This window comes from Pyxicephalus adspersus, chromosome 2 (genome assembly GCF_032062135.1).
Source record: "Pyxicephalus adspersus chromosome 2, UCB_Pads_2.0, whole genome shotgun sequence".
NCBI classification, from domain to species: Eukaryota; Metazoa; Chordata; class Amphibia; order Anura; family Pyxicephalidae; genus Pyxicephalus; species Pyxicephalus adspersus.
Window position 1 is genome coordinate 96,859,148 of NC_092859.1, and position 23,197 is coordinate 96,882,344.

The 23,197-nt window shown below is 36.0% G+C and overlaps 1 protein-coding gene across 1 annotated transcript in view; it reads right to left on the bottom strand.

Annotated features, from left to right (window-relative positions):
* Positions 1-23,197, bottom strand: part of CADPS2 (calcium dependent secretion activator 2) — a gene marked incomplete in the record, with an annotated part of 181,291 nt that overhangs the window by 86,119 nt on the left and 71,975 nt on the right. Inside the window, 5 exon segments of the mRNA XM_072401573.1 lie at positions 9,109-9,296; positions 11,084-11,220; positions 13,875-14,078; positions 14,297-14,405; positions 15,767-15,833. Of these exon segments, the coding sequence (XP_072257674.1) occupies positions 9,109-9,296; positions 11,084-11,220; positions 13,875-14,078; positions 14,297-14,405; positions 15,767-15,833 (705 nt within the window).

Here is a 23,197-nt window from a genome sequence, read left to right on the forward strand (position 1 = left end):
CAAAAAACCACAATAGATTCCATTGTGTCATTATTTACCTAAAATAAAGCCAAAACAGAGAAACTTAATGTGAAAAATGAAGTCCCGTCTTCCCGATCCAACAGGTTGTAGTATGACCTTTGGCAGCAATAACATAACGTAATCATTCTTTTCTATGACTTGATGCATCATTCACATCATTGTGGAAGAATTTTGGCCTACTTTTTACAACATTGCTTTAGTTCATTGAGGTTTGCAGGCATTCAATTAGGCACAGCTTTCTTAAGACCCCAGCACAGAATTTTAATTGTATAGAGGTAAGGACTTTGATTAGGTCATTGCTATACCGGTCTTTCTTTTTCAGATATTGTGTTGCAATAGGGTCAGTAAGGGCCAAGCAAAATTACATGACCCAGTTTTGGCCAAGTTTTAGCCATCACACTGATGGCCTCACATATGAGGAGTTTATAGTCACATAATGACTACAAGATGTTCATGTCATGTGCCTGCAAAGCTAGCCCAAATCTTCACCCCCTCCTCCTCCATGACAGTTTTTGCCAAATATTGCACTGTGCTTTATGACCAAACCTCTCTATTTTGTTATAATCTATCCACAAGACACTGTTCAAAAAGCTTTGTGGTTTGTTCAGTTGCAACTCTGCAAATCTAATAATAGAAGAGGCTCTCAGGACCTTTAAGATTTGAAGGCACTTTGTGTGGATCAATGGGACAAAAATCACACCTGAGCAATGCATGTAACAAAGGCTTTTCTGTATTAAAAACATTTCAGTAAGATTCCTAAAAGTTTATTACGTAAATCTAGTTAAACAAATTAAACCAATCTGCGTGTGACAAAAGTAAGTGAATCCTGTTCTCAGTATTTGGTGTGACCCTCTTGTGCAGAAATAACTGCAACTAAACATTTGCAGTAACTGTTGATCAGTCCTGCATATCCGCTTGGAATAATTTTAGCTCATTCCTCCATACAGAACTTCGGTTCCTGGTTGTTAGTGGGATACCTTACACGAAGAGCTCCCTTTAGGTCTTTCAACAACATATCAATTAGATTAGGGACAGTTGCCTTCCATTGTTTAGAGGTTACCCTGGTTTTCTTTGTAACATTTCCGACTAAAACAGGCCTTGCAGTTGAAGTTATCCTTGACCACTTCTGGGTAAGGTAACAATGGTCTTGAATGCGTATATAATCTGACTGTTGATTGGTGGAGTCCAAACTCTTTAGAGATGATCGTGTAACCTTTTCCAATTTTCTGGGCATTACCACTCTTTTTGAGGTCATTACAACTCTTTTGTTTGAGCCATGATACACATCAACAAATGTGTTGTATATGTGATCAGGATTACCTGGATTCCCTTTAATAAAAATCATGTCTCTCCCAATAATTCACCTACTTTTGTCACATGCAGATATGTTATTCGGTATTTTTTTCAGCCAATACATGTCTAAACATAATATTTTTTTTATTATTTGTTTTTAATTTTTAATTTTATTAATTTGTTTGACTAAGTTTTCATCATCTACTTTTAGGACTTTGAAAATCAGATGAGGTTTTACGTCACATTTATATACAAAATACAGAAGGATTCACAAACTTTCAAGCACAACTGTACATAAACCGTGACCCACAACACAAAATTCTTCCTTTAAATAGTTATCAATGTCATTTTTATTTTGTAAGTAATTAAAAAAAATTTTTTACAGTGACTGATTAGCTGGGAGAATTCGTAAAAATGAACCATTACGCCAGAAAGATTACAATATGATTTTTGTACGGTTTTATTGGGGACAATAATTCAATTGCTCAAATCAAAGAGAATATTAAAATAATATTTAACAAACATTCAATTTAAAGGACATGTCCACATTGTCCTCATGATTCTTAACAAAACTGACCAATGTACAGCCAGTGTTATAAAAAAAAAAAAAAAAAGATAAAAGATACTAAAAGGAAGTCATAAAAATATATAAAAGTCAAGTTGGAGAGTGATGTTGATGACAGATTAGATGCATTCTAAATTTTGGAATCATCTCAATCAGAAGAATGCTACACAAATGTGATATGATACAAGATGAACAGTATCTGTTCCTTAAATGACACCTTGCCTCCTTGTGTTAACAGATGTAACATGGCTATGTGTGGAGATATTTAATTGTCTACCTATGCTGTCAGAAAAGATTGCATATCATGCTATAAAGTAAATATTGCTGTCATATTTAAAGTTTCTTGGGCATTTCAAATGTGTGACAGAGAAGTGCCGGAGGAACAAGCAATGACAAGTGAGAAGGAAGACACAGAAGAATGTCACATTAAACAATCAAGGCAATGCCTGATATCTTGCACAGAAAGGTAATGCCCTGTTATTAACTTTTTAAAGACCTTTAAAGCTAAACTTAAGGGAGAAAGGCTAAATTAACAAACTAAATACACATATAAGAGACATTTTACCTATGCTGCATTTCTATCCACCCAGTCCTGAGATTATCACAGCCCTCAGCACAACCCTGTTAGGCAGAAAAGAGGAGCTGATTTTTCTCTGCTAGTTTCACTTATAGTTACAGGCTCAATCCCTCAGTGAAATAAGATGCAGAACAAATATGAGCTAATCACTATGTCCCCCATCTTTCTCTTCCTATTAGTATATTTCCGGACCCCACAGTACATCTGAGAAATTCTTTTTGCTGCTCCTACCACCTTCTCTGAGCCCTGCTGTCCAGCAGACTAAAAAAAACTGAATCCAAGTCAAATTAAGATACAATTGTAATAAATAAATGTGTTTGTGTTCATAACAGAGCTACGTTGAAACCTGCACTTCTGCCACTTCAGAAATCTAAGTCATTTTAAAAGTCAAAAGCCTCTATCAGTGCATTCAAAATATTTATATCAGAATGGCATATCAAACAGATTCTATTGGCACAGGCCACCAATTTGTGCAATATATATATATATATATATATATATATATATATATATATATATATATATATATCTTAGTTAAGCTTTTTAAGAAAACCTTTGATATAAAATATGTGGCATAGCGGATTGTCCTCTGAAAATTCAAGTTACCTGTTTTGTCTACCCTGCTGTCATCAATATTTTGAGTTAATGACATGAGAAAAGTATGCAGATCAAGTGACATGCTAACATCTAACTTAATACATGTTTCATGTTGGTGAAAATAGTGGAGACTAGAAAATATACCAGTCTAACAACTAGAATTTCTAAAAGTAGATTAGCATTAAATGTCTAATCATGCATGAAATAAAGTACCCTAGGGGTTCAATGGTGGAGTTAAAAGAGGCAGATGTGTTGACCTTCAGCAAATCCCTTTCCACATTAAAATTACTACTTTGGATGAGTGTTGTTGCCCCAGATCATCTTTGCCTGATGGAGAATAAGTAAATCATTGAACCAGGGAGGTGACTTGTCTGTCAAGGGGACTCAAACCAGAAAATGCTTGGACAAAGGTCTCTGTAAGCAAGACGGGGAATGGAGCTGCCATCTTGCTTATGTGTGACAGCTCCAGTGATGCTCTCCAACCTGGCCAGAAGTGCACATCCTTCTCCTGGATTCTTGTACGTGCAATACTTTCAATATCTTCAGAGGGTCTTCCTTACTTGACAACTTGAATTCTCCTTTACTGAACTGGCAGTACTAACTTTTACCTGCATTTTATTGCTAATATGTACTGAGTATGGCTGAGTGAGAAGTTGGTGGAATCCAGATCTTCCGCCTAACCGATCACGTTTTCATTTTTACCAACCTGACTGTATCACTATCACAATGATCAAATGGGGATAGGACAGAGCTGCATACCAGCCTGCCTCTAATGCAAATCTGCATCATTATTTTACCTCACCATCCTCCTCCACTCCAGACCCCAGGGGACTTAACATTGTGTCTACCTCTTTAGTGCAGAGAGTGCAGTCAGGACCAATAGTCTGCTTACTCACACTCACCTTCACCCCTGATTTGCTGCCCTCCCAGAGCGATTCACAGCTCATGGGGGGCTCTGACCTAAACCTATCAGGCCTTTGAAAGGTGCACTTATCTACAGCTTGGATTTCACAGATGAGTACTTACCATAAATTTCTGACTTTGAGGACTTGTAGGTACAGTAGGATTTCAGAAGCATTCAAGAACCTATCTCCAACCTGATCTGGAACATGCAAGTGTTCACTCAACATCCGTCAATCCTGGACGGAAGGTGGACACCCTGGAGAATTCTGCCTCTGTCACTTCAGGCCATCATCCTTGGATTCATGCATTAGCTGGAGGATGCAGAGGACCACAACTAGAGAAATTATGTCTATAATCAAGGGCAAACCCAAGACTTTTCCACCTTTCCATCTGAAGGAAAAAATTTTGTGTGCCTGTTCAGCAGCTCCACTTTTCAAGACAGGGTTCACTGAGCACTTGACAACAAGCCGGCTCACCAAACAAGCCACGCAATGTTATCTACGGCATGCCCTTTTATCCCACAGTTGAGGATTACATTTTCTGTAGGGTCTGACAGCAAAGCCCAGGGGACATAATCTTTGACTCCATTACCCTTATGCACTGCAAGACAGTTTTTTTTTTTTTTTTTTTTTTACTTGGTTTACTTTTCTGTTAACATTTCCATGTCTTCACATTTACTTGATCTGTTACCCCTCCCACAGTAGTTGTGTTTCAAGATTATGGCATTCCAGCCCTAGGGAAGAGTGAAGGTTCTTTCTGTATCGGGTATGACTTTTGTTTTCCTTTCATGTTGCTCCCTTTTAAATGTTTACCTTCTTTCTTTAGCCTCCCCCCCCCTTCTGTTTTGTTTATGTGTTTATGTCATGTGGAGGGCCAGCTGTACAGAGCAATTACCCTGTTTATTTGCCCTATATGAGCTATGCTCAACTTATAAATGCGAATGACTCAGAAATCCAGGACAGATATTCCTTGATGTTTTCCAGTTTTTTGTCTTCCTCCTCTGCTTTAACTCGTACCCTCTTAAGACTTGCAGGAGATGTAATAAAAACTTGTACATATTTGCTTTGGTGGCCACCTGCACTGTTTCGTTCTTGATGCAAAAAAGGTATTAACTGGTTAGTCTTGGTAGTTCCCTTAGGGGCACTTGTTGACTCTTTGGTCAATCTGGTCCTTGACAAAGCTGTTGAACCTTCCACCACCTCTTTTCACGCCCATCCCCCCTTTTCTGTTTAGTTTCCACCCTATATCGGATTTTACTTCTAAACATGTGTTACCTTTCCTGTATACTTGTTCATTTTCCTGCACCTTGTTCCCCACGCTATAACCTGTTACCCAAAACGCAATGCAACCAACATAGGAGCTACTAAATAAACACGTTATCTTTATTCACAAGGCATTTTCTGATTGGACGTTCTTTTTCCCTCTGTGCCTACCCTGCCAGGATTTGCCGCTAATGGACTGTTTATTAAAGAAAAAAATCTATTCCAAAAGCTATTATCTGTTATCCTATTTATGGATATGGATATGGATATCCTATTTATGGCTATGAAGCCATTTTTTATTGTGTGGCCCAAAATTAAGAATTATGAAAACAAGTTTCCCATAAAATCAGTATAGTCCTCCACTCTCCTTGATCCACTGATACTTACCATGTCAGGGAACCCTCCCCACTCTATAGCCATCATAGCAGGAACCCACAATACTTGGCATTTTCTGGCTGATCCTATGCCAGAGTAGTCCAGCAGCCAATTATTAAGTGTAAAAACTAACACAAGAATGGTGTAATGAGGATAGGACCGTCTAGTGAGCACTTGAAAGGGGATCATCAAGAACTTGTAAAGCCTGTCTTGAACAGGCAAGTGACCGTGTCTCCTTCTCATTTACCATATGCACCAAATTTTAAGCCTTCTTAAAAACATATTTTTTTTTGCATATCTACTTTGTCCAAAAAAAAAACAACAAAAAAAAAACATATTGAAGGCTTTAAAGACAACCTGGTTTTCAAAAATCAGTTTAATACTGAACAAAAGTAATTACACTTTTGAAAAAATATTATAATACCCAATTAAAAGTGTTTGTTCAAAAACGAATGATTAGTAGATTAACACATGGGCACAGTATATCAACAGGAAACTGTTTAATTGCAATGTGCTGAAGTCTAGAACACCTTTCTTTTTTACCTCCAATATATTGACAATGGACTTACTATGGAAAAAAATAGTACCCATTATTTCTTAAGATTTTCTGCATTATTTTGACCAAAGATTTCTATAGATACGATCCTACACTAAAATATCGATGAGATGCTACATTTTAATTATATATTAGCAATATTTTAGCCTATTTCACTTATAAAACTGTATCACCATTACCTTGCAAATAGACTATGTACTTGTATGCACCGGTTGCAGAATATACATATGGTGTTATTAAAGCAAAGCATAATAACCTATACACACTATACAGAAAACAGTCAATGATTACATTAAACTGCTGAAAGCTGAAACAAGATTAGTTACTATCTGAACCTTAATGCTTTATATGACTAAATAAGGATCACACTAGTATCAGCAAATGATGCAATTATTAGTATTGTCCCTGATTTTCTTCTTGGGGGAAGAAAATTGGGTGAAAATGACTTGTAAAAGCCTTGCAAATGTCCTAAAATTAGCTCAATTAATTAATAAACTGGGTGTACAATCGGCCACAATTTATTAATGCTTTCTTGATTTTATACTTGTGGTATTTATTTAGGTCAAACGTTAATTATAATCATTTTCTGGGTTAATTGAACACATTTCATTTTCATTTTCCTTGATTACCTAATTATAAATATGAATTTTAAAAAAGGGAATGACAATTTTCAAGCATCTGAAAAGCACAAAGTAACATAACCATGCTTACAAATTAAACACAAATTCCCTTTTTCCGTTTATGCTACAAGCTCAATCAATATTAAAAAGCAACCAGCTTCATCCACTTAGTTAGCAAGCGTAAAACGCAGCAATTCAATCAGCCATAAAGTTTTATGTGTTTTTGGTTCTATGGCTCTTGACAAATCTATCCAGTTCTCTACAAACATAAATATGGGTACCAGTAATACTCTTTTCCTTGGGAAAAATATTTACTTAATAACTGCCAGTTTGAAAACCTTACAGTCACAGGGAAAATCCAGTTAAGGTCTACAAAGTTTAATAAACAGGAAAAAAGCAACTTGGCTGCACAGGCCAAAAGCAGCTTAGTGAGTTGCTGGCAAGCATTTTCTAATAAAAGGGAAAGAATACAGTGATCCTTCATCTCTCCAAGGTGTTTAATTGGGGTCTAGAGACTATTTGTTTTGCTACATTTGTCTTTATCTCCCTCAGCAGGACTTACAAAGCTAAAATGTTTGACGATATGACAGCCTTGACCTCTGGCCTACTGTAAGATATATTGCATGGGAAATTTTCCTCTATCTTTCATCTCAATGCTGCTTGAAGGTAGCTGAGTGGGTGAAGGTATTGTATGTTCTAGGATTGTGTATGTGGCTGCATCGCTGCCTTTCAGACTATTTGTGTTTTCTGTCCTTGGTTCTTTTTATACATGATTTTTATAATAGTCATGGCATTTCTGTGGTTCTGAATGTGTTCTCCTAAAACACTTCTAAATGTTTTTTTTTAACTCATCAACCACTGCACAGCAAATTCTTAAATGACAGAACTAGATAATGGATAACCATTTCGGACCTTCTTAAACCTGCAATGAAAATCAAATGTGCAGTTGGCTGCTACCGGACATATAGCAAATAGCTGATGTGCACCCAGGAGGTGCAATCCAGAGGAGGAAAAGCAACCACATGGCTAAAAGTGATTTTCTGGAATCGCACCACAAACCATCTTAGCAGTGTTCACACAATTCCCAATTCCTCCCATTCACTTCAAAAGGAGTGGTTGGGACTGCTGTTGACACATTGCATCAATCTCTGATCTGAAATGTCCCTTATTATTCAGTTATCTTACTCAAAATATTTTTGTATCCACAAAGTGTTATTGTCCCACCAGTACAGTTGGTTTGGGTGAAATATATAAGTGGGTTCCAGCAATGTGCAAGTCATTCAAAAAAAGGGAGATGCCTTGATAAAAGTCTGAATATTATAAAGGAAGCTAATGTTGGATCATTAATTTAGAAAGGTATATGGTTTTAATATTATTTAGTATAATTAGAATCTAAGTGATGCTTCCATCTTATATTATACAGCACAGTGGACATCTTTCCTCACTAAAAGAACATTTTATGTAGGTTTGGTACCTTAAAAATGAACAATCAGATAGCCTTGTGTGTGGTCAAGTGACAGGGCCTAAGTGTTGTGTGATGTTCACAGCAGCAAAGGAATGAGCTATTATTAGTAAGTTACTGTTATTATCATGGCCTATCTGATTACAATAGAGGACTACAAGGCCATATTTATTGTATTTCAGTCATCGCAGCAAATACATTTGTGTGGAAAGGTCTTGCATGCCTAGGCCCACTTTCATTCTTTATAAATAGAATCTGTTCTAGTAAATATTAATGAATATGCTAGCTGCCTAAAGCTTAAGTACATTGCAGGAAATAGAAGTGATTTTATCTATTTTATGCATGTCGTACAATAAACCAGTCCTTAAACCTATTGTGACTGCATGTAAATCAGCAGCACTAAATCATAATGTGTTGTAACAAGCCCCATAACCCAGAGTATTTCATAATGAAGATCTCCACAAACTTCAAAACTGACCTATAACCGAGAAATAAGCTTTCATAGTACAATATCAGATTGTATATAAAACAGCAAAAACAGGTTATATAGGTTTACCTCCTCTCTAACCTATTTAAAACTAAAGAAAAGAAAGCTATTCATACAATATAAGGAATGCTCAAAAACACTATGAGCAGTAAAATGCCAGTACATCAGTTACTGTTTTATGCAGATATCAATAGTCTTTAATATTGTTTTAATATTTTGAAGTATGTAAATGTATTTATTGCAAATCAGGTATTAATATAAAAACATAAAGAAAGGAGCCTGAAGACCTATACATTTTAACAAAGTTTAGCAATGTGCCCATAAATTGTTAGTAAACATGCAAACCATAATTTTTTTTATATATATAAATATATATATATATATATATACCTGTTTCCATGAACATGAGAGGCACAAAAGGCAAAGCTATAATGAAGCAGTGTTGGGTCAATGACAGAGCCAGTTTCAGCATGTTCAATTAGCTCCTTCAAATAGCAGAGATGTCGATGGCAGCCACGAACACCATATCGAGCACAGTACTCATCTAAAACAAAAACTTGGCCAGGACTAAACCAACCCTAAACATAAAAAATATAATGTTATACAAATACATGTTATATTTACTTTACAATTATTTTTGTAATATTCTACATTTTTTATTTTTTTTTAATCTTTGATTTTGTGAAGAAAAAGGAATACAAGCATCAAACTAAAGCTACGTACACACGTCAGATTTTTATCGCCCGATAATCGGCATCGGCCAATTATCGGGCGAAAATCTGCCGTGTGTACAGTCGGTGTCGTCCATCGCCCGGACGACCGACCTGCCGGATCCACGGACGATGGACGACAGCCGATCGTAATGAAAGTGAAGGGGGAGAGCGCGCAGCAGGGTGCCGCTCCATCGCTCTCCCCCTCCCCTCTCCATAGAGCATGAACGGTGCTGTATGTACAGCACCGTTCATGCATCGTGCACTCCCTTGTCGTTGGAAAGGATCGTGAAAGATCCTTTCCACACGACAAAAATTGGCAGTGTGTACGCAGCTTTAGAATATGTGCTGGAGTGAAGTGTCTCAGACATGAAGGATCAACACAAATCGATAGTATGATGTTGGAAACATCACTAAACTAGACTACACATGGTTATGCTAGCCATGCAACGTAAGAACTTTTAGATAGACGAGTTGAAACTAATGAATAAAAGAAGAGTATCGATATTTGTGTAGAATGTCTTGCAAAAATTGGTCAGGCGTTGTGGGATCTTTTTACCGAATGGGTAACAATCTCATTGAACCATGGTAATGCAGATTGACTGTTGAACAGGTGAATAGTACTTTGAATACTTTCAGTTGATTACAAAGGATTGTTTTGTAAGTTGATGATCAAATCAATAGGAAATTACATCAAGAAGAAATGCAATAGTCTATTCCTAGAATTAAAACATATTAAACATAAAATATAGGTATGACAACACAGAATATATTGTTTAGATGGGTTTCTAGGTTAGCTTCAAGTCTTATATACCCTTGCTTCCATACTTTTAATAAAATAAATGTTTGAAGCATAAAAAATATATATTAGAACTAGTACAAAGTCTAGAAAAGTCCTGGTGTTTTAGCAAAATCTACTACAATATATAATATAATATCTATTACACATTAGAAATGAAAATACAAAAAAAAATGCTTTTTACAGAATTACACAGAAAGACTCAGAAGAAAGGAAGCTTAGAAAATGTCATCTTCCAATAATTATAGAAAGGAGCAAAGTTATTTGACAAATAAAGGAATGATTTTGCAAATGAATATACAGTAAAAACAGAACATCTAACAGGCAAATTTGTGAAAAAATTATCATCAAATAATTTAAACACTTATGATCCTTCCCAGCATACAGGGAAGATGAGACACATTTGTATGAAGTAAATTCACTGAAAGATTTAGTCTTTGCATAACCTGAATGGTACTGTATATTTTCTCAGAGGTTTCTGATTTAATTCCTTTTCTTTGACTTGAAACAACTTACAGAATTACATCATACCAAGCTATCTGATCCTTGCAAGAATATGCTGCTGTCTCAAAACCCTACAGTGGAGTCTCCCACCTTTAGTAAGCTTTCAGTTGTCATTCTCTCTTTGAATAGCTTTTAAGCCACATTTCAGAGATGGTCAGAGCCTGTTCTGCTGCTATTGAGTGGCACAGCAGCAATCTTCACGTGTATAATTTTCAAATTTGAGGGCAATCGATTGAAATGCTTTATCCCAAGTTACATGAACACTTATAAAATGAGTTTGGAAGGAACTGCCACTTCGTAACAACTATTTCACACTTCATCGCACTAAGCCTACGTACATTCTAGTACTTACCAGACAAGAATACGAATCATTTAGCCGGTGTTCCAGTGTCTGCTGCTGGAGCACTTTAAAAAGGGAGGCATGGTCATATCTGCAGGGATTAGCAGAAATAAACTCATCCATTCCATGTCTCTGCCCACGATCTGTGTCTGTTAGCAGAAAAAAAGCAATGTACAATAAAAAGCTACACACAGAACTGAAATATTATATTACATATATAGTTTTTTCCATCAGCGCTTCAAAAAGTGATCAACATACAGACTTGAGCTTAAATCACTGACAGCTTGATGATATGACCTTGGTGAATTTCAAAGCACTTAGCAAACATCCAGTCTAAAAAGAAAATGGTCAGAGAAAGAGCTCTACTACATTGCACATTTCCACCCTTTCATTGTTCTTCCTGGGAATGTATCTACGGCAGTACAAACAACGACACGAAATACACATTCATCGCAACTAGCAATCTATTCTCCAAATGGCAAACTAGAGCAGAAATGAACATGTCAGTAAAAGGTAGGTCACTTCCAGTCTTTGTTTTGTGCTATGCTTTTAATGAGACAAACCTTGGTAGAGTAACGGGAAGTGTTGCATATAGCAACAAAGAAAGAATTTATAACCTTCAAGCAAAAACAGCAAAAGAAAACAGAGCAGTACATGGCTGACAATACCTATCTTCTTCATACTACAATGTTCTAAATGGCAGCCGAAGGACCAAGCATATTGTTCTTTACAGATGCATCTTTCAACGCCTTTTGACCCCGCGGGTCTATCAGAAGGCGAGCTTTTCTGATTGCTTTCGTTAATGGTATGTTTTGTTAAAAACATCCATGTGAATCATCTATCATGCACAGACATTAAAAGCCAGGAGGATTTAGCTATCTGAAAGAACACTAGCTCAGTTTGATACTAAAGTTCATTTTGGGTGAGCAATCTACTCAGAATGGCCCAATACAAAGGGGCCTTCGGCTCTTTGTGCTATAAAATTTAAATGTCTATCTTTTTATGTTAGTTACTGTAGATGTACTATCTTAAATGCACTTTTAAGATACAACAGGCTACTAACCTGAGTGTTTTAAAGGGAGCAAGACAAAGACTTATTGATCAAAGCCAATTACAGTATCTGGTCCCTCATAAAACTCCATATTGATCTGTGGCCATGATGCTAACATAATCAGTCACATTGAGGAATTTAGCCCCAGATTATATTGATCTGTGTCAAATTCGACAGCCAACTAGATTTGCAGATGAAAGAAGTATTTCATTCAAGCTGAAAGAAGTGCAGCTTCAAATATACACACGATACTCCTACTAATTCAGATCCTTTAGCTTAGCAGTGTCAAAGCAAAAGCCACATTCATCTGACAGACACTGTAAGGTAAAGACAGAAGCACAGTGGAGAATTTGGAAATGTGAACAAAACTGCACAAGCAAACTGTGACATGCTATATTGGATAGCTATAGGATAAAATCATGAAAAAACATCATCCTTACTAAATTATAATGGCTAACATGCAAGTAAAATTAGTATTTTAACAAAAAGGTAGGTATGTATAACATCAAGTATTTTTTATATTTTTATGTTTATTTTATGCTATGAACACAAATAGCATAGGCACATGGTATCAGCCTCTTGCAGTTGCTGTACAGTAGGGATCAGAGGTGAAGGAGCAGCATAAGGGGTATTTGATTGGTCTTGCAGTGCTCATTAATTAAGGAAATATGCTAATTAGAAGAAAGAGCAAAGTGACAGTGATTACCTGAGCAGTCTTCTGCTTTCACTATCCAGCCACAGGCTGGGAAGGGACAAAACTTGCAATGATTACTTATTAGCAGAAAGGAAAATTTATTTATTTGCCCTGAAATAAAAGACTACAGTGTGCAACAAAGCTGCGTAAAGCTCAAGATGGGATGTCACAGAAACACAAAAACTTTATAAAGTAAAACAGCTTTGTATGCAATGTATTTTATCTGTGCACTTAGCAGTGGAAAAAAAACACAAAAACAAAAGGCATGGTTAACTGGTTCCTTTCACATATTGCTACCAGTCACTAAGACAGCCCATCATATTAATAATCTAATAAAAATGTGTGTGTGGTATAAAGTAGGCAGGCTCCAACACTTCCCCACAGCACTGGAAGTTTATCCTTTCCTAATGATTTGAATGAAGTGTACAGTGGGAAAATGAAGTTCCTGCATATGTATGCATCACAAGAACTTGCAGGGGACTGCACTTAATACCTGCTGGTAGATTTTTTTTTTTTCAGCAAACATTGCATGAATTTGCAGGGTCCACTTATCTTTGTGCCCCTCCTCCCCCTACACTCTGACTAAAAGCACAGACGAAAAAAAGTGAAAAATTTAGAATTCAGCACTTTTCTATCCATTATTTTCTTCTTGCGGTCACCAATTTTTGCAATTTCGGATATAGTAGATGAACTGAATATATATTTCAAAAGCAAGATCCCTATCAAAAAAGAAGCACTTACATTTCTTGACTAATGAAAAAAAAAGAAACTGATTGCAGTAAAGAAATATAAATCAATGAAATACAGCACAGGCAGTCAGTGAGCAATGGTAACTTCCGAGCACATGGCAGTTAAAACTAAGCTTATGGGTGGCAGTTGACTTCATAGATGTCAACCCCTCTGTCTCAAATAAACAAGTTTCCCAAGTGTGTAAAAGTGGATAGTTGAAATGAACACATTATTATTTCCTTTTTCAAAACAATCTGACATTTTAGGATCATTTGACACCTCTGACAGAACATCAATACCATCCCTTTTTTTAACATTGAAAAACTTACTTGGTTGAGGAGTCTCCACATGAGCATTAATTCCTCTTGGATATGATTTCTGAGCTTGGGTCGAAACAATGGGTTTGTAAGACTGCCCTGTGGCTCTGTACATTGCTTGTACCCACAATACCCGATCTTGTTCATCATCACTAGCAAAAATCACAGTGTCCCCTTCTTTGACTGCATTGAAAAACCACCGACCACCTTGAAGACCTGATAAAATTGAGAAATACAACAAAATGCTAGATATAACTAATTGTATACTATCTGTCTGTCATTTGCAACCCCTAATTAATGTACAGCACTGCATTATATGTTGGCACCATATACTAATATACTATTAATAATAATAATACTATTAAAAGGGTAATCCTAATATTCAATACCACAGCACCTAAAGGAGAAGAAAGCTGAAGTCAGCAATCACTAACCTGACTGAGGATCAGTATAATCCACCGTGTAACCTTCAAGCTGCATCAACTCCTGGGGCTCAGCTTTCTTCTCCCTGTAGCTACACATTGCAAATGTGTATTGGCTTACCTAAACAGGCAGAAAATATGACAACATGCCATTAAATTTGACTACTACCTGTAAGATAAAACGGTAAAACAATTTTGGTGCACTAAATATTTTCAAATACATGAAAGCATGTAGTCAATAATGAACAGACATTAGGAATAAAGTCTGAGTAGAGAACAAAATACACAACTGAAATTTGTTTACTAGTTATCCATCTGTATTTAACTGTAAAGTAATTCAGAATTTTTCATAGCAATTCTTGAATCATATACTCCTGCTACACTGAATAACTAGGAAGTTCACTGGTGTCTCATGATTCAGCTTTTCTGTCCCACTGGACAGAGCCTGATATTTTGATTCACCGTCCAATGAGAAGGCTCATGGTGGTGGGGTGTTATGGCAAACTTTCATTAATAATTATATAGACTTGTAACTTGCCTAGCTGTGCAGTGAGATAGAGATGTGTTACAATATTGGTTTGCACGAGCTGCAAACTAGGTAAAACGTAAACCAAATTTTATTCTTGGTTGAAGCCTCTATGAAGTTTTAATAGATGTAAATAAATGCCTGTGCTGGAGAACTTCAGACTCTTGTCTTAGTAACCAAACATGGGAAATCCCAAAAGAACGTCAAAAAGTATTAACAGCAAAACATCAAATTAGGGCTTTTTTTCCAGTGACAACTAAGTGTGGATTTACAATAATTTCTTGTAGTATCTAGTGGACTTGATTGGGTGACTTAGCCTGCTGTAAAGGGTGGAATGTGCATACGTGAGATTGGCTTTTTTTCCCCCTAGACTCTAAAAATGGTATCGCCATACTAATGAAGTTAGCTTCTTATTAGCATGTTCCGAGTATTAGACTGGCAGCACTGTCCAATGCAGTAGAGCCTAAAGGAGGCTAAATTAAACAGAGATCCCAGACACTTATACTCTCTGCATTTAAAACAAAGTGATTTTTCTAAGGAGTATACACTGCATACAATTAAGTTAAATTAAACTTGTAAGTGGCATGGGTGCTGCAAAATGTTTTGCCTGGCTTCTGTAGGTGTATTTGTTAGTAAGTTCTCACCTAGAAATGATGCAATCAATGTTATCAGAGGTACTGGTTGGATCTGTTGAAAGCATGAGGGATCATGAAAAGCAACTAGTTGCATTAAGGGCATGGGCATCACAAGCGTCAAACTGACTGGTTGCATTGAGAGAGTCTAAGGCTTGCGGTTTTTGTAATCATTAGCAACAGTAAGGGACACAGAGGTCATCAGGAACTCTCTGTGTGGAACCCCATGAGAATGCACCACTTGGATTTTGAGTCTCTACAGAAGTCATATTCCTCTTTGGCTGGAGTAAGCTTTTTATATTAAAAAAAATTTACCAAACAAACCTGAACTAGGACAAAATAACGCTTCTTCCACCGTTTCCAAACTTTCTGTCCTACGGCATATAAATACCTAGGAGAAACAAAATAAGAAACAGGATTTATTTTCATCAATTATAAATAAATACACACCAATTTAATAATAAACTTTATTAAACATAACAATGTAAAAGTTGGTTCCGGTATTGGCTGCATAAGTTTTCTTTAGCACTTTAGTTTTTTCACTTAATTTTTACCTGGTGATTCTGACCCTAAAACACTTCTTTTGCCTTTATTGCACTTTTACACAGATTAAATACAACCTTTAATAGTACACCTAGCAATGTATGATGCATTGTATTGTGTTACACTGCATTTAAACAGATTTCATTTTGTGTGTAAAATGCTCTGTCTATAAAATGATGGAAAGAGTTGCCTGCACCCAGAGACACAAATAGGAGAAGTAATAAAAATGTTTATCATAGAACTGAGATACAGGGGAAAAGAATATGCAGTTCACGTTTTATGAAGATGGACATATGTGGCTAGTTCCACCTTACAGGTTACCATAGACATTATGCATAGGAAACAATATTGAAATTAGCTTTTTAGTGTGCACATACACAATAATAGTATTTGGCACCAAATAGTATTTACAGGAACCCTCAGTCTGTGTGTAGTTACAACCATAGTCATTTAAAATTATTGCAAACATTGGTAAAAATATGAAAAACATTTTTTTTAAATATAAAATTATTTATTAATTTTCTCAATGATCTGCACATGGAGTTGGCAAAGATAAAACATTTATTTTTTTCTTTTAGGTTACCTAAAGTTACTACACTGTAAATACAGCAAGTGGTCTGATTTCACATTTCACACAAAATTACAAAATTGTTATTTTTGCATTTACATTGTTTCAAATTGATAAACTTAGATTTACACATTATGTCCTTTAACATAACCACTATACGTTTTAACCTATTAGCCTCCAATCCTCTTCTGCCCATAGCAATGTTTTACAAGTTGCTTTTTATATGAATTGTTCATAGCACTGCAGGCTGCTTAAACATGTTCAATTATTGTCGCTGGAAATAATCTTTCAAGATCGTTTCCGGTGACAAAAGAGTGACAGATGAACAAACGAGCGCTGTACACACAGCATCGTTCTGTTCTGTGAAAAGGGGAGAGAATGAGCAAGCAGCAACTCGCTGTGCTCTCTGCCCTTTACTTTGTTCCAGTCGTTTATGGATCCATCAAGACAGATCTATAAACAGAGGTCAGGCGACCTCTGTAAACATATCAGATTCTCGCTCACGATGAGCACAACCGGTGAAAATGATGTTATGTGTGTACATAGCTTAAAAAGTAAAAGTGGTATTTGTAAAAACCAGCATTATACTTTTATCTACAGTAACTTATTTTTATTATACTAACAATGATAAAACTGGAAAAAACATTGATTTGGTTTTAGTTTTGTGACATTTGTTTGACAAAAGATTTATTAAAAAAAAAAAAAAATACTTCTTGCAAGGCAATATCACTAATAGAAAGTCTTGTTTGTCCTAAAAAAAATACCAATGTCATTACTTTATGAATATGTATGTTACTTTATTATCTTCAGAATGGCAGCTTCAAGGTTGCCACCTAATTACATAAATGTAAAAAAAATGTCCTGGTGCAGGATGTACAAGTGTGAGAACTGAATCATCATGACTCATGTTTAGTTTACCAAATGGCATTTGGAAAAATACAACGAGCAAACTGAGGCAAAAAAAAAAAAAAACTATAAAAACTAAACCTTAGAAATAAATCCTATCTAAACCAGCATGGGCATAAAGTATGTAATTTATATTACACTGAAATCAAAGTCAAAAATCCTATTTAGGAAGCTTGGAACTGTTTTTGTTATATACTGTAGCATTTCGATACTGAAGATTGTTCACTGGAAGAACACAGCACAGGATTGTGAGGTTTTGGCACTGCAACAGTTAGGTGTTTTTAAATATTTGAGGGAAGGACCCCATCACCAACCTGAAAACTAAAGGTAAAAGCACAGAAAATAATCCTTTTAAATGCTAAAAAATTGTTGTAAGAATAAAAAATTACATTTCAAATATATTTCTACACATCCTTCATAACTGTATTGTAATGCGTTTTAGAACATGATCAGGTTCCTTCTCTGAAGGAAAAGTGTAATATCACTTGTAACATTTGGGTGTGTTAGCCTCTACTTTTTTTTTATATTTTAACTCAGTTTCAGTTAGGTTTCTCACAGTTCTGGCCCTTTAGACCCAATTATAGCTATTAGGAATCTTTTTTCCAACATCAACATTCTAAGAAAAAGGGTAAAGCTTTTTATTAATGACCCACTATTATTAATATTATTGACCTACTTTTTATCAGTCTTTTATTCCTGGTGTACAACCAACTGTATGATGTTTATTTTATATTCTCAGGCTGGCAGCATAGTATATTGAGTATAAAAAAGTTTTTGAGTTAGAGTCTAAAAAGCATGAAGTGCAATCCTGAGAGCAAACCCAGGAAAAAAAAGGTTTTATTTCTCTAGAATGAGTATAAGTAAAGTGGCTTTGTCATTGTTTTGTCATATTTTTTCTATTTATTATGGTAAGGACTAAATATTTTAATTTTACTAAAAAGTAAATTTTGTGCTTTAATGTGCATGCAAGTTCTATGTGCAGTCTAGTGCTACATTCCTTTCAATTCTTTCTTTTTTTTCAATAATCTACACTCATTACCCCATAAAAGACAAAATTAAAAGAAAATAAATGAAAACAGAATTTTAGACAATTTAGTAAATTTTAAAAAATTAAATATCACAATTACATAAGTATTCAGATCTTTGCAATACCACTTGAAATTTAGCTCATGTTTCTGCACATTGGTTGGAGTCCACCTGTAGTAAAATAAATTATTGGACATGATTTGAAAAGGCACAAACCTGTCTATAGAAGGCCTCACAGCTGACAATGCACATCAGTGCAAAAACCAAGCCATGAGGTCAAAGGAACTGCCTGCAGAGCTCAGAAATAGGATTGTTTGCAAAGCAAAGATCTGGGGAAGGCTATGAAAACAAATTCTTCAGCACTGAAAGTTTCCCAGATCACAGTGGCCTCCATAATTCTCGAATAGATGTTTGGCACAACCAGGACTTTTCCAAGAGATGGTCGCCCAGGCAACTAAGCAATCAAGTAAGAATGGCCTTAGTGAGAGACGGGACCTAGAGTGACCCGATGGTCACTCTAAACGAATCCAGAAATCTTGTGTGAAAATAGAACTACATTCCAGAAGGACAACTATAACTGCAGCCCTCCACCAATCTGGGCTTTATGGCAAAGTGGCTAGACTGACGCCCCTCCTCAGTGAAAAACATGTGAAAAAAACAAAAGACACCTGTAGAACTTTCAGCTCAACTCAACAAGGCCTTCTGGTCTGATCAAACCAATTGAACTGCCTCAATTTTAAATCTTATAAATGTTCAGGCCCTCAAACTGGGCAAGAGGTTCACCCTCCAACATGGCAATGACCTAAAGCACACAGCGAAGACAACACAGGACTGGTTAGGGACAACTCTGTTAATGTCCTAGGGTGGCCCAGCCAGAGCCTGAATATGAACCCTATTGAACATCTCTAGAGAGACCTGAAAATGGCTGTTCACTGATGGTCCCCATCCAACCTTACTGAGCTTGAGAGGATTTACAAAGAAGAATTGCAGTAAATACTCCAATCCAGGTGTACAAAGCTTGTTGCATCATACCCAAAAGGACTTGAGGCTGGAATTGCTGCCAAAGGTGCTTCCACTATGTTCTATTTAAAGGGTCTGAGATTTCAGGTTTTTTTTTTTTGTTTTTTTTAACAAATACACAAAGTTGTTGAAATTCTGATTTCACTTTGTCTTGGGGTATTGAGTTTAAATAATGAGAATAAAAAAGAGAATTTAAATGGATTATAGCATCGGGCTACAAGTAACAATTGAAAAAAGTGGCAGTCTGAAAATTTTCTGAAATATATACACACACTGCTTAAAAATAAAATAGTACAAGTCAATGAACACAGCATAACACAAAGGCAATAAATATCTGGGATATCAATCTGTCCATTTTAGGGAATGGTTTGAGCACTACAAACTAGTAGAGTTTCTCTACTAGTGCTCTTGCCACTATTGGTACTATGCAGTAGCATGAGGTGGTACCTGCACCCCACTCAGGCTGCACAGTTAGTGCAGAACCTTCAGGGTGACACATCCATACATGCAGCTGGAAGGTGGTCAAAAACCCAACAGTGGTCTTTCTGCAAGGAGGAACAGGAGGATCACTGCCAACTCCCTACAAGATGACCTCCAGCGGAATACCTGTGTGCTAGTTTTCAAACAAAACTGTCAGAAACCAATCCAAAACGGTGGTATGAGGGCACAATATCTCCTAGTGGGACATGTGCTTACAGCCCTGCACCATGCAAGCTCAGTGGACATTTGCAAGAGAACACCAGAAGTTGACCAATGGAGCTCTTTTCTCTTTACAGGTGAAAATGGTTCCCACTGAGCACATATGATAGCTGTGAAAGGGCCTAGAGTTGACATACGGAAGATTATACAGCACACAGCATCATCCAGCATGATTGTTTTGGCAATGTTTAAGTAATGGTCTGGTGAGCCATATTCTTGGAAGGCCGCTCAGAACTTCATATGTTTGCTAAAGGCATTCCCCACTGCTGTTAGATACCTGAATGAAATCCTCAGACCCATTGTCAGCCCTGCTGTTGCAGTGGGGTGTCAGCACCTCTGGGTGCAGGACAGTTATTAATAGACAGTATTTATATAGCGCCAACATATTACATGGCACTCACACATAAATGCCCAAGCGTATAAGGACAAATTAATTAGGACGAATTATTGAAGCTCTCCAAGGCTGGAGAGAATACACTTTCATCAGTGAAGTTAGGTGATCCAGCAAACCTGGTAATCCAATTTGAAATTTTCATATGACTTAACAGTAGTTAGACTAAGCCCCACTTCTGATCACATACTCTAGAAAAATGTTTCCTGTTGTGATGTTTTTCTCCTTACTTGGCTTTTTGTAGAGCACTTGTCTCTTAAAATACACATTGGAAGAACAATTACTTTGTAACTATCTAACAGCTGTCCAAGCAACAGACTTTAGTATGCAACTATTCATACCTATGTCTTATAAATAAGTAAATATTTGTAATTAAAAATTTAAACTATTTGAATACTATTTTAGGTGTAAACCTTATTAGTGAGTTGCAACCTGAAGTCTTTCCAATACAGAATATTAAAACAGCCTGAAAATGATCTGGCAGCAAAACATTTACCTACAGTTTAATATTTGTTTATATTGATTTTTCTCAGATTTTGTTTTCTGTCATTCACATTTACCTTAGTTAATATCAAAATTAATGACAGGTATACACTCTAATGAGCATTTCATAATGTTTACCTGTGTAGTTTGTCCATGTGTTAATAAATCTAGAAAGAAAGAGCAGTCACTGCAATAAGCACATCATTTCTAGAGGATTTCTGTTACATACCCATTATAATGAACACTGACAGCCCCCTTAATTCTGTAATCACATGTTTTCATGTGGGATTAAACCAACAAAGGCTTTAACACCAGCAACACAAAGGGGATATTTGATAAAGGCATGCAATGCGCAATAGTAATTTGTCTTCCCAATAGTGTTCAAAGGGTACTCTTAATTCAACACATTAATCCTCTGCTTTAGTTTATCTCTGCCCGGGATTCTCTCAATGGGATATAAAGGAGTAACTATATACATTATACACACAGAGAATAGGCTGGTATTTTTTTACAATGAAGGTAAAATACTGCCTTACAAGTAGAGCTGTTCAACATTATAAACACAAAAAAACCTTGTACGCATGTTTTACCAAGTTAACCTATGAACCAAATGGATGAAGCTATTCCCCAAACATTTATCAGGATCTCCAAAGCAATTCATCCTACCTAAGCGCAGAGGCTTTGATACTTAGATATGGTTGGGGGGTTGCAACAACTGCTTCTAAACTTTCTCCAGTTTCAATACCTTGGCCATTCCAGAATGATATTTTTAGAATAATAACTGATCCAATTTAATGTTAGTATATTTACAGCAACACAGTAACTGAGGAATAAATTACGCTAATATGGTCCTATAAACATACTGTGCTGATCTAACAATTCATAAGCAAAAACTTATAGTAATAGTAATCCTGACAATACATGAACAGCAAATGGATAACCTTGACATTACTTGGAAACCAATCATTTAGTTGTGGAAATATGCAGTCGGCAAGTTGAAAAAAGGTTTCAAAAAGTGAGATCCAGCAGATCATTTATTACAATAAGCAGGAAAAAAAAAGACAATAACATTGAATTACTGGTGCCAAGTCTGGCTTCCTCTTACTTTAGATCTCCATTCCAGCAGCACTCTGTAGTTTCTAATTCTCTCTAACTATACACATTCCCTGTGGCTGGATGAGAAAGCATAATTGACGCTTCCAGTCATACTTACCCGGCCATAGCTTGCTGTTCTGGATGCCACATGATTGAAGTAGTAACAATAACATCACCCCAGAAAAATGTTGTGTGAACTTGAAGGAGTTGCCAATGGCCAAGATATTTTCATTTTTTTGGATTAGCCAGAGTTGTGGGCCAAAATCTTGAGAAATCTATGGAAATGGATTTGAGCAGTTAGCTCTAGGATAAACCTCTAGGTTGGGTTTAAATTTAAACGAATGCAATTTACCTAGAAGGTTCAATCTGTAAACTGGAATGAAATGATCTTTTAATGGATATTCAAAGCTATTTGGCAAACCTAATGTATTTTTTTCCATTTTAATATATATTTATATTGCGACACATAACATGCAACACTGCACTGAATCTATATTCATGTCACTAACCTAGGGGACCTCCGAGGAACTCACAATCTAATGTCTCCTACATATAATTTGTGAGAAAGCCAATTACCAACCATTATGCATTCCAAATATCACATGGTGTCCAAGAAATTTTTGCAAACACTGGAAGAATGTGTAAACTTCATGTAGATAGTGCCCTGGCAAAGATTTCAACCTTTATCTAATTTTCACATACATTTGGTATGTAAATAGGTTCATATTTATATTAGTACTATACACCTATAAATGATACCCAAAGTCTGGTGTTTTCAACTTTTTCTGTGTAGGAATTCATTTGGAAATATCATCATTTTTAATGTAAATATTAAAGTATACAACTATGTTGTCTTGATATTGCTTTTAGTTAGTTTTTTTATGAGCACTGTAAATGTTTTATTGGTTAATTTGTAAACATGTAGATGCTTTTTTTCTTCCAAATCAAAATTTAAAATCTAACAAGCAAACAAATGACTTTTCAATGTACAGAATGTTTTATTCCCATTTAAATACTGCTGTTT